At 35.3% G+C, this 13249-nt stretch overlaps 2 protein-coding genes across 3 annotated transcripts; one reads left to right on the top strand and one right to left on the bottom strand.

Annotated features, from left to right (window-relative positions):
* Positions 1-3730: 3730 nt before the first annotated feature.
* Positions 3731-4960, bottom strand: LOC141648459 (protein CHLOROPLAST VESICULATION). 2 transcript variants are annotated; one of them, XM_074457171.1, is made up of 2 exons: positions 4773-4960; positions 3731-4353 (listed from the first exon to the last, which is right to left on the bottom strand). In XM_074457171.1, exons 1-2 carry the CDS (start codon positions 4865-4867, stop codon positions 3966-3968), a joined length of 483 nt encoding a protein of 160 aa, XP_074313272.1. In that variant the 5' UTR covers positions 4868-4960; the 3' UTR covers positions 3731-3965. The 2 variants fall into 2 exon arrangements, with proteins under 2 accessions (XP_074313272.1, XP_074313351.1); XM_074457250.1 differs by having other exon boundaries at positions 3731-4332.
* Positions 4961-8427: 3467 nt separating this feature from the next.
* LOC141595749 (26S proteasome non-ATPase regulatory subunit 12 homolog A-like) lies at positions 8428-13143 on the top strand. The gene is made up of 12 exons (XM_074415716.1): positions 8428-8520; positions 8637-8677; positions 9185-9370; positions 10109-10214; positions 10318-10424; positions 10541-10597; positions 10748-10941; positions 11744-11843; positions 11923-12035; positions 12139-12292; positions 12381-12458; positions 12573-13143. Exons 2-12 carry the CDS (start codon positions 8672-8674, stop codon positions 12789-12791), a joined length of 1320 nt encoding a protein of 439 aa, XP_074271817.1. The 5' UTR covers positions 8428-8520; positions 8637-8671; the 3' UTR covers positions 12792-13143.
* The last annotated feature ends 106 nt before the right edge of the window (positions 13144-13249 follow it).

Genomic DNA, 13249 nt, shown 5'->3' with positions numbered 1-13249 from the left:
GAAGTGAAGCAGGGCCTCTAGTTTGGGTAACTGAAAAATTAATTAATTAATTAAATCAGTTGGCGACGTGATATTTTGGTATGAAACAATAAAACGATATTTTGTAACCATTTTATATTTTGTAAGTAAATATGACTACTGTTAAAAAATAATTATCATAAGCTATAACACTGGCTATATCATTGTAATTACATTTAGCTATAAATTAGTCACTTATGCGGTATACTTGTCTGAAACTTCGGACAAAGAGTGGCAATCTGAAACAAGAATTGAGGTTAATTAATTTATTAAAAAAAAGAATAATCAGATGTAAAAAAGCAGGGAACAAATTTAATAAAAATAGGGTAAATAGGAACATAGATTCACACTGTCCCAAAAACTAATTTCTTTTTCATCATCACTTTTATGGGGCCTTCTTCTCTTTGTGTCTTCCACTCTTTTCCATTCCTATATTTTGTCCTATTATACATTGCCATTTTATTTAAACAAATTCAAATATTCAAAACAAATTCAAATATGCAATATATTTTTATTTTTACTTTAAAAAATACTAGTTTTAAACCCGTGCAAAATTGCACAAGTTTGTATTTAGGACGGTATAAATGTTTTTTGATAAATATTTTATTTTTACATTTCTATTGTAATTATCTAATAGTTCTATATTAGTGATCTACATGTTTAATGTAGATCAGTGATCTAACTGGAAATGAACATTCTCCGCGTAAATAGGATACGTTAAAACAATAAATATCGGGTGAATGTTCACTTCTAGTTACAGACGGATTAACATCAGTAAGAGTTTCACCATATTCGGCACATAAATCTCTCACTAAGCGCTCAACAACATCGTACTATCTAGTTTTAAAAATTATTTAAGTTATTTAATTTATTCGCATTGTTTGTAATAATTAATTTCTGTAATATATTCTCATTATATGTAATTCATTCCCGTAATTAAATGTAATTTATTCTCGTAATTATGTAATTTTATTATTAATTATGTAATTTCATTGTTAATTATGTAATTCATTCCGATTATATGTAATTTATTTCATTTATTCTGATTTGTAATTCATTCCGATTATATGCAATTAATTTCATTTATTCCGATTGTATGTAACTATTTCATAATTTTTTTAAGACGAAAATTGTCGCATGGTTGTATTGGCAGACGATTTGAAAAAAAATAAATTCTTTGCACACCAACGGGACCCACCATAACCTGAATTTCCAAAAAAAAAAAAAAAAGTTGTACAAATGACGTGGCGCATTCTCCATTCAGCATTGTCTTCTGAATTAATAAAGATAAGATGCTATGGTTATTTATACCTAAAAGACTTGGCAAATGGGTCATTCAAATCGAGGTTAAATCAATCTCAGTTCGATTTTGATAGGGTTATATATACCTAAAAAATATGTTATGGTTATTTATACCTAAAAAATATGCTATGGTTATTTATACATAAGAGATATGGCAAACGGGTCATTCAAATTGGGTTAAATTGATTCGATTTAAATCAAATTTATCTTATTTTCAATTTCAGTTCAATTTTGATAGGGTTCATTTCAATTACTTACTTTAACCGGTGTATATTATTTCGAGTCGGGTACGTTTCAGGTCGAGTCAATATTAGTTCAATTGAATTTCAAGTCATACTTTGTTAAGTTGAGGGTAAACAAATTAGTTTAAACGTACCATATACTTTTCAATTTGGATGTAATATTTGAAATTATTGTTAGTAAACACAGAATTAATGAAATAAAACACCTAAAATATGAGCGTATTTATGATAAATGAATATTTTTAATTCTAGTCAATTGGTTTAGTTCTTATATATTCAGGTTCGGGTTTCATTCGGTTATTAATGAATTTAGTTCAGTTTCGGTTCAATTCAAATTGAGTCGAGTTTCGAGTACTATTTAGGTTACTCATATCGGGTGCCAATCGGTTGTCAATTCATATATTTTCGATCAATTTTTCGGATTCGGATTTATTACACAACCATAGTCTTTTTTGTTAATTTACAACGAGTGTTCATATATAAACGTAATCTTTTCTTGATTTACTGTTGTGGTTCATGGAAGCAACAATAGCCTTTAAATTTAGGTTAAATTGTGGCATTAAGTTTTCAGCTTAAGGTTATCCCTTGATTTACTACGGTTGTACACTCGCAGTCCGCAATCGTATGCCCTTTTTAACAGTTGTCGTAATTGATTTTTGTCCTACTAACATATGTCTTGTTTTGGCTTTGACCCTTCAGTAAGGTCTAAAGAGCGAGGTTGATTAAGCAATGCGTATGTGAATTCGTTATGATGTGCCGAGAACCGTTGAAGAGACATGTGGTGCTTTGTATGCCAGTCTGGAGATGAGTTATTTAAGTTGGATTTTGCCTTGAAAACGTTTGTTTATGCAAGATGATCTTATGTAACTTTGGTTTTGTGTGGAAAAGAACGTAGAGTTTGCTATTACAAATTAATTATTTACTATTGTCATTTATGTGACACGAATTTATGGCCCAATCATTTGTTAAGGCCCACTAAGGAATAATCGCATGATCCAACTGACCTAAGTCCAAGTCCTAATGCTCAAGCTCAAATGAACGTCACCCTCCCCTAAGGAGCACAACGAAGGTCGGTCCCACACCTCCCCGATTACTTGGTCGGCCCCATCCCGAGGCGCGGTAAAAATCCCGGGTAAACAGTCGCCCTCGACGCCCTGTCTCGGCACCATGACGTCAGTTAAGACGCGCTTTATGTGGGAAACTGCCACGTAAGCATCTCGAAATCCACATCCCTTACCCTATAAATAAGGGTTACTGTACAAGATAAGGTATGCAATTCTAACATAATCTCCTACGATCTAAAGTTTTATAACTGTTACAAAATTCGGCCTAAGGTAACTTTTCATGAGGAGCCTGGTCGACCTAAAAATGACTTAAAAAGGATCTGATTTAAGCTCAGAGAGGCTTTCCTCGGAATCTCTAAGGCTAGGTTTATTCTTGTTTTCAGGTGTAAGTCGAGAGAAGGAGTCCACTCCACGGACCTCACGTCCACGAAAGCAAGCGTCAAGCCAAGCTCGACGTTTTTTAGAATCTTAATCTCATCATTAGTCTCGTGTGTATAACTATAATTAGCCTTAAGTACATTAATATCCGTAAACAGTCATATTAAACAGATAATTATAAAGATTAAGAACAACTATATGTTTATAATTTAAATTACAGAAAACAAACATTTATAAAAAGGTGTTAGTCATACCTGTTTCTGTCCCGAAACCCGACCCCTACAAACCCATATGTTACAAACCCGACCGTATTTTCTACCCGAACTCGAAATGACCTCGAAATGACCGAACTCGTAACGGGCCATAACCTGCCCTTTCGACTCGTTTGAGAGGTCAGAGCGTGGTCGGAGAGGGATAGTGGTGGTGCGCCCGACGGTGGTGCTGACGACATGACCAACGTGTCTTTGCCACCCTTCAGGGGCGTCTTGTAACTAACAGAGGCCCGGGACACCGCAAAAAAATGAGTCCCTAAATATGAATGTACAAGTTTACTATATTTCGATGTTTATATTGAATTTCATCAATAAAGCTTGTAAATTCAGTGTCCAAAATTGGAGGCCTAGTTCCTCCGCCCGTGGTTGCACGGGTCTTAGACGCCCCTGCCACCCTTATTCAGTATTCACCTGTCCCCGGTCATTTTTGCGTACATTTGTAATTTTGTACTACACTGAAATAGAAGTAGCTCAGTTTTCTATTCCGTTGTACTACAACTTTGTACTACAAATATATCCATGTACAGCCAAATTTGTTCGCAACATATACAAGCCTTCTTAATTATTTAGGGTATAAAGCGTCTTAGTTTAGCGGTTAAGACGAAGCCATTTGTTGATATTAATTAACATAATCTTTAACTAGGTACTAATACGAGCACAATATATACAAATTTGGAATCCTCCTTAGATTACATTGTAAAACAACTAATTTTCGTCGTAGGCGAAAATTGAGTTGATGGGGCAGACTTAAGAATGGAGTAAGAAGCTCCCTCCCATTTTGATCGAGCAAACGACCGCCTCGGGAGGTTTTCAGGGACAATTGTCTCCAAGGAGTTGATATGCCATGGTGGGCATATTCTTTTTTCACTCCATCTTGCTATTCTCCTTTTGTTGTTGTTGTTGTTGTTTAATTTGGTTTCAATGATTGCCATTTCACTTGCCATTGAATTAAACTCTCCATTCATATTGGTGTTTATAAGATCTCCCACCTCTAGACCAATTACTATTGTAATTGCAATACTTGCCATCACACTTTTGTTCTTCCTTCTTGTTGATCTAATTTCATCATCAACTTTCCTAATTAATCAAGTATTCAAAATTAATGAATTGTGAAGTTATAAACTAAAAACCAAAATTTCATATATACCGTGCATATATTACTCGGGCTCTGTACTAGTTAGCTGGTGATATTACAAACCAATTCTAATCATTTGTTTACTTTTATTTAGAATAAATGTCATGTATAAATAATGAAATAAAGGTAAATAATTGTAGAATTCAAACATTTTTATTTAGTTGTGGATCGGAATATAAAACGTTTATTTATAAATTAGATGTGATGCCGTTAAATTTTATTATTTGTGTAATTGTTAGTTTCTAATGTGTGCTATGCATAAAAGGTGATCGTTTTATTATAAACAGTAACCATTTTTTATGTTAAAAAAAATGATCACTTTTCGTGTTGAACGGTCTTGTACAAGAATTGGTGGTGTTACCTTAGCATAAGAGTTGTCTTGGGAGGGGAGGAGCCAGGATCATGGGGTGGTGATGGAGGCAACGCATTAAGGCTGCAATAAGTTGACATACCCATTTTTATAAATTCTTATTTCTTTTTTGTTTTGATGAATTAAGCAAAGAGAGAAAAGGGCAAAATGCAGAGTTTATAGGAACAGGTTGATGGACGATGGTACTGCATGTCTGCATCTAAGCAGTTGTACTACTTTTAAATTGAAGTGTACCGTAGGTAAGACTTGACTTTATTCTAACGGTGTTTATTCTCTCTTGTGACGGTCATAAATTATGACGATCACAAATGTGACTATTTTAAAATAAAAAATAATCACTTATAAAATGTTATCTATTAAATAATTGTTATATTTTCTTTATTAAAATGTTCATATTTGAATCCGTCATAATTTATAGCGAAAAAGACCCCATTATAAATAAGAATGTGTTAAACATTGCAACCAAAACGTTGTACTAAAAAGACCTCTATATTGTGCTCATTCATAGAGGTGGACATTGGGCTGGGCTGGGCTTGGCGGGGCTGGTGCGGGTCAAGGGCGGGCTGGTCTGGGGTAAAGCGGCACTGGCACGGCACTAACATAGGACCGGGCCGGGCTGGGCTAGTTTTGGTCAGGCCCGGGCACGACACTATAGGGCCGGGCTGGGCTGCTTACAAAAATTTTTTTTTTTTAAAAACGGGCTGGGCTGGAAAAACCCAACACTAGCACAGCTCGTAGGGCTGACCGGGCTGGGCCATGGGCTGCCGGGCTGCTGAATTTTGGCCCGGACTGGGTCGGGCTGTGCTGGGCTGGCCCGCTATGTTGTCCAGCTCTACTCATTCATTTCCTCAAAATTAACTAATACCCCCTCTTAGTCGGTCATTTCTTCTCTCTTTCCTTTTTTGTGATAGTCGGATTTTCTTCTCTCTTTCCTTTTTTGTGGAAGGATTTGTGTGGTCAAAATTCATTTGTATGTGGGGTAGATTGTTTTGTGTAGTCCAAAATCATTTTCTTATTTCTTGTACAAAATGGTAGGAAAAGAAATGAGCAACTAGGAGGGAGTATTATTTGTGTTGGTATTTTGGCGAAGTATGACAGTAAGTGAATTATACATTTGATGTACTACCACCAATTTTATAATTTTTGAACATTATAATAAATTTTTTGAGTTGGGTTATTTCATAACAATAATCCATCATATTGGTGGTCTGCAAGCTGCAACAATCACTCCATCCTATCAATAATCCCAACTAAATCCAATCTAAGCATCATACCTTCTAATAACGAACCAACTGATATTTTTTAAAGTTTGTGTTGGAATATTTGATAGTTTTTGGACAACCTAGCTGGTATATGTAGGGCTGAGCATCGGTCCAAGACCGGACCGGACCGAAGACCGAAAATAATTTTTTTGTAGACCGAAGACCGGACCTAAAACTTTCGGTCTTGGACCACACCAAACCCGAAATATTCGGTCCGGTCCGGTCTTAGACCGAAATGGACCTAGAACTAATTCTTTCACTATTTCGTGTATGATAATTACATTTAAGTTTCAGTAAATTAAATGTTGATGAATAATTAGACGATTGTTTTTGAGAAAAAAATATTCAATATTAATTTGTAATGTCTTGTGAAGATAAAATGGTAATTTAGTTTATAATATTCTAATAATAGTCTTTAGAAACATAAAATTCGGTCCATTTGGTCCGGACCTAAAATATCCGGGTTTGGTCCGGACTGCATCAAGACCGAAAACTCAAAAAATGAGGACCGAGGACCGGACCTAAAAAATTCGGTCCGGGTTTGGTCCAGACCAAATGGTCCGGTCCGGTCCATTTTTCCGGTCCGGACCTAAACTTGCTCACCCCTAGGTATATGTGATGTTTATGTCATTATGTGTAATATTTTCAAGTGATGAATCAAGTACTTGATTTATTTGATACACATAAACATAAAAAAATATCAGCTGGTTCGTTATTAGAAGGTATGATGCTTAGGTTGGATTTAATTGAGATTATTGATAGGACGGAGTGATTATTGCATACCACCAATATGATGGATTATTGTTATGAAATAACCCTTTTGAGTTTTGTATTAAAGTTTATAAGTTTTACTATAAAGTTTCCAAGTTCATTCAATTGAACATTAAACTAAAAAAATTATAATATAACTCAAAAATATACATATAAGCTTAGTTAAATTTGAACAATCTCTTTCAAATCAGTCTCATTTATTTTACTCTCACCAACCTATAAGACAATACTCTATTTAAATATCTATTTGCATTTGTTATCTATGTTAGCAAAATTTTAGATATTTGTTTTCGAGAGGAGGAGATCGTGGAACAAAAGGTCACTAGCATTGCTATTTTCCCTAATAGGACTTCTAACACTTCACTCTACCGTTTCTTAATACCACCCACTATCAACCAAAAAACAAAAATTTAAAATAAATATAAATAAAACTTGATACGAAGATTTATGTTTTTTTAATCAATTTTTAATGTAAAATCTTATACTTGTAACGAAGAGTATTGAATTTTTTCTTTCAAATATATTTTTAGATTTTTTAATTATTTGTTTTGCATTCTAAAATCACTTAAAAAAGGGGGGAAATAGCGTATTTCTAATTTTCTACGTATAACACCAAAGTATGTAAAGAGGTGATGCAACAACAACTAGCGAAACGACATTTTCAATGTTCTATTTTTCTTTTATTACTTGCCGTGGTGTACTATGCCTTCTTCCTTGGAGTTTGTATGAGAGTGAGGGGCCAACGTAGAAGTGTAGAACTAAATTTTTTGGGTAACGAATTTTCTTCCTGTTGTTCTATACTTATGTTAGGGTTTTATTTTAAGAATTTTTGGGTAGTAAAAATCGATATTCTTAATTATTTTTTGAAAATTTGGGATAACAAGCGCTATCATTTGCTACTAGTTAGGTTCCCCCGGTATGATCTATCATTATTTTTAGTGTTCGAATGATGAATGATCTCGGGCCAAAATATTTTAGCTTTACTTTTAACTTCAATTTCCCCATTTTGTTTTCACTAGAAAATGACTTCTTTCTAATTCAACCAAAAATAATGTGTAATTCTATTCCAAGACCTTTATATACTTCTATCTATTTCTATTTTATTGTCCTCTATTCCCTCAAATTTATTATTCCCTCAATCCTACTAGATAGTTTACGTATTACTCCATTATTAAGGTAGATAGAGATGAATAAATTTACAATTATTAGAAAAATGGAAAGTAACTTTAAATGAGGAGGTGGCAAGGAAATGTAATGGTTTATTTCACAAAATCTCATTATAGACGGCACATATCCGTCTATAACTAAAGACGGACCAAATATAATACCATATTCCTAATAGGACAATCAACAAGTAGGGTAGTGGCCTAGTGGGGTAAAAAATGTCACCACTTTCAAGTTATTTGAACCATTGTTAACTATAAACGGATATTAACAAGACTAGCTGAGTTTATTTAGTTGGAAAAAGGTAAACACAAAAAAAAAGAAAAAGGGAATTATTGACCGCTTGTGTGGGTTAGGACTTAGGAGAGAGTAAGAAAAAGGAAATTATTCACTATATAGTTTCTTGTGAAAAAAGAAAAGGGGTAGAATATAAAGGTTAGGAGAGAGTAAGAAATTGTGATTTCATCTTCTCTTCCGGCGTACTCTTTATTTTCTTACTGTAGCTGTTCGTTCCTCATCCGTCGTTTCGTGTTTTCATCTTAGTAAGTTTTATCAAATTTCAATTCAATCGTTAACATGTTTTAGATCAGCAATGTTATTATAGCTATTTCATTATTTCAATTAATAATTGTTTAATTTCAATATATTAGGTCCAAAGGTACTCAAACTAAATTATCCACTCAAGCAGCAGCCATGGCGGTGAGTTTCGCTAGATCTTACTTTCATTTTCAAATTGTTGAAACTTAATTAATTGCCTTTATGTATTTGGCCTATTAAATAATTGTTTCAATATATTCTACTCACTCCGTCCCAGTCATTTGTTGTTCTTTTCCATTTTGGGATGTATCAGTCATTTGTTGTCCTTTCTATATTAGAAATGCATTCGATGAACAATTTGGTCATTCACACTCAATTTGGTCCACATGTCATTTAGTAATTGACTCTCCCCTCTTTTCTTGGTCTTTGTGCCAAAACCAAAGGATAACAAATGACCGGGACGGAATACATTTCGTTCATTTGCACAATTTTTTCTATTTCGTCAGGGTTTTGGGGTTGATTTCGTTTCTGGGCACAATTTTTTATATTTTGTCGTCGGGGTGTTGGGGGTGATTGGTTGGTATCAATGTGAAAGAATTAAGTAAGGGGTTAGAAGAAACTTGCTTATTGTAGGGTTTACGCCTTACGGTACTTGCTTATTGTCCACAGGAAATTCTTGAAGCAAAAGTAGAAGCACTTTTGGATATAGAGAGGCAAATGAGGAATGCTAATGAAGTTGCTGAAACAAAAAAGGCTGTGTGTAGCATTCTTAGCCTTTGCTTTGAAGCTCGTGCCTGGAAGATGTTGAATGATCAAATTGTTTTGTTGTCTAAGCGTCGAGGTCAACTCAAACAGGTATTCACTGCTCATGAGAATTGTTTTTGTCACTTGTACTTATTTGGAAAGGTAGTTACTTCTGGAGCCCTCCATTGACATAATTTATTTTCCGATTTGATGAGAATTTAGGTGCCTTTGTCTTCATACACTACCACTTTTACTATTGGGTGGCGGTGAGGTGGAGTTGAAGGCAGATGTGAATGTCACCTATGCCTATGAGTTTTTTTTGGGTGAGTCAGCTATGTTAAGATCTAGGCTCGGTGGTGGTGTTTGGGAGGTTTTTGGGCTGATCGCCATGGATGTTGGAGGATCTTCAGGCTCTCCGATGGTGGTAGAGTGATGTAGGGGTGGTCAGCTGTTATTTGGTGATGGTTGTGGGGTCTAAGGGTCGTTGGCAGGTTCGTAATGAGGGCGGTTAGGTGTTGTAGTTCAGATGGAGGTTACCAGGGTACAATTTCTTTGAATGAGTAACGGTGTACAGTTCTAAGAAAATAATTGGGTCAGGAAGTTGTTAAATGGCGTTAAATGTCTCAATAATGAAAATGTATGTTTTTGATGAACAAAGGGACTACAATTCTGTGTGTGCATATTTGAAGACTTCTCAGGGCAACTTAAGTAGTGGAAATGATTTTTAATATTATCCATTTGAGCTGTATCTGATTAATTGATTGTCTTTTGCATTATCCTTCCATGAAATTTGTATGATATTATTTATTGCTTTTCCCTTTATCTAAAGCACAACTCTGTTCTTACCAGGCTGTGACAGCTATGGTACAGCAGGCAATGCAGTACATAGACCAAACGCCCGATCTAGAGACTCGCATAGAGCTTATTAAGACTCTTAGCATCGTATCAGCGGGAAGGTAAATATGTTCGCTTAGGGATAGATATATGTTCATACTCATAGTTCCAAATGTTTACAGACAGTCTTGGAGTATGGTTTATACAGTCTTTGTATTTTGTGCAGATATACGTTGAAATAGAAAGGGCAAGATTGATTAAGAGCCTTGCTAAGATCAAAGAGGAACAAGGGCTTATTGATGAGGCTGCTGAGTTAATGCAAGAGATGGCGGTTAGTATGGCTTTTGTATTTTTTAGGCTTGCATACATTTTTAGCAGTTTTTTTCAGCCGGATTCATTTGAACTAATGAGCTAGCTTCTTGCATTCTATAATTTCTGATTCGGCAGGTTGAAACTTTTGGTGCTATGGCAAAAACCGAGAAAATAGCATTCATTCTTGAGCAAGTATGTTCAGCTTTTCACCAACATGATGTTTTCATACCTGTTTCCTTCATTGGAAATAAATATGTTGGGCTACTTACGAACATCCCCTCTCACCTCTTATTACTTGCTGAAAGGCTGGGTTCATATTCGAAATTATGCTCTAATTTTCAGGTCCGTCTTTGTTTGGACCGTCAAGACTATGTCCGGGCTCAAATCCTTTCAAAAAGGATTAGTCCGCGAGTTTTTGACATTGATTCAAAAACAGAGAGAACAACAAAACACGGTGACGCTGTAATGGAAGAGCCTCCCGCTGATATTCCCTCTCTGCTTCAGCTAAAACGTATATATAACGAGCTGATGATTCGGTTAGTTGCATTCTGTTCTATGCATAATACAATGTGGTCTTGTTGTCTGACTTGCCTCAGCTTTTCTTTAAGTTCGGTTTTCATGTATTTATATATTTATGCAATTAATTTGATATGTCCAGAAGTAGGATCTATCCCGACTTGCAATTTTTTTTGTTTTGTTTTTTATGTCTGTATCTCTAGTGTTGTTTTCCTTATTTGATGGAGTTTCATTGAGGATGTGGAATCTGAGTTGAAGCTTCATCACAAACGTTTTTTTGGGAACTAGAGATCTAAATTTCATGCGATATGTTTATTCTTTACTCTTTGGTATTTTCTACTAGTACTCTCTATTATTAAAATAGAGGCATTGGATTGAACTAAGGCTGATACCGTACACCATTTGATTCTGTAGATCCTTTACTTCCCTTGTTCTAAGACTTGGGGCATGTTCTTCTGAACTTTAATGCGAATTTCAAGAAAAATTTAAATATAAATTTAGATTCCTTGAGAAAGATCAGAAACCTTACAATAAGGTCAAAAAGTTGAAGAGCTATGTGCAAAAAGCTCAGAACGTATTGGTCTATCTGTACTGGAACAAGTGTTACCCACCTGGGTGTCTTGTTGTACAGAAGTACAGAACTCAGTGACCGTTGGTGTTCTTTGATCGATATCCTCTGCTTGAGAGATTTGCGGCCTTATGTCATTGAAATTCTCGAGAAAGAGTCATTTGAAATTCTATATCATGGTTCTTACGTGTGAATTATATGGTCTTGGTTACTCGTATATATTCTGAGTGCCTAACAAGTTGCATGTACTTCAGATACTACAGGCACCACAATGAGTACCTTGAAGTATGTCGGTGCTACAAGGCGATCTATGGCATACCTTCTGTTAAGGAAGATCCTGGACAGTGGATTCCGGTAAATAATGGTTTCATTATTAAATTCTAGCATAATCATTTGTCTCCTTGGTAGTTCTATAATATGTCGCTGTATGCAGATCCTAAGGAAAATCTGCTGGTATTTGGCTCTTGCTCCACATGATCCGATGCAGTCAAGTCTTCTTAACTCTACTTTAGAGGATAAGAATCTTTCTGAAATTCCTAAGTTCAAGTATGTCAATTTTTTATGGATCTAATTTTTTCCCCGAGGTGTGAACTTCCTTACATCTGCTTCTCTTGTCTGGTTTAATGGGTTCTTTTGATATGCTGCATAGATTGCTGTTGAAGCAGTTACTCTCAATGGAGGTTATCTCGTGGACAACACTCTGGAACGAATTTGAGGTTGAATTTGCTAGTGAAATGAACTTGCTTGGGGGCCCTTTAGGTGAAAAGGCTGCTGAAGATCTAAGGCAAAGGGTTATTGAACATGTTAGTAATACTATTTGTTCATCTATTTCTTTTTCTTCTTTGAGAACATCCAACTGTTTATTGATTGCATTTTTCATTGGTTTTGCAGAACATACTTGTGCTTTCAAAATATTACTCTAGGATCTCCTTGAAGAGATTTTCAGAATTATTGTGCCTTACTTTACAGGTTTGTTGCCTTTTTATATATAACTCTTTCTCACAACCAAAGGCTGGTGACATTATTTTTTTTTGGACTTAACTTTTGTATTCTCATTCTGCCTTGATAATGTTATTATCTCAGGATGCCGAGAAGCATCTATCAGATATGGTCATTTCAAAAGCTGTGGTTGCGAAAGTTGACAGGCCAACCGGAGATGTATTCTTTCAGGTTGTCAAGGACAGCAACGCTGTCCTCAACTCTTGGTCAATGAACCTAGAGAAGCTGCTTGGCCTGGTAGAGAAAAGCTGCCATGAGATACAAAAGGAGACGATGGTTCATAAAACTGCTCTTAAAGTCTGAGCTTATGAACGGTTCTCGAAAGTTCATCCATGAGTCTTTCTTAGATCCAGTTTACAAGAAGGAAATCAGAGACGGACTCAATCTTCCCATTCAAATTGCATCTGAGCAACGTTTGTTACGGAGAAATAGTTTAACCTGTTTCAGCTGCCATTTTGAACTCTAACGGCCTGATTATGCACTTGCTGTTATTTTAGCCTCGGTTATTTGCTATGTAGAATGTAACTATGGCATTGAGATATTGTTGGTAGATGATGTGATTTTGAGCAAGTACGACTGTACGAGGATGAAATTCCTGCTAAGTAAACATTTTTATCCAACAAATTTTGGAACATAGAACCAATTAGATTTGGGTCACTCGGATGTTTTGGGTTTCATGTTTGTTTTTGTTAGATTACAATATTTAGAGGATTGCTATTTATCTTCCCCCTCCCACCTTCTCTCTTACCTTCTCCCTTCAC

Source organism: Silene latifolia, chromosome 1, assembly GCF_048544455.1.
Source record: "Silene latifolia isolate original U9 population chromosome 1, ASM4854445v1, whole genome shotgun sequence".
NCBI classification, from domain to species: Eukaryota; Viridiplantae; Streptophyta; class Magnoliopsida; order Caryophyllales; family Caryophyllaceae; genus Silene; species Silene latifolia.
Note: the sequence above shows the minus strand (reverse complement) of the source record. Positions and strands in the feature narration are given on the sequence as shown.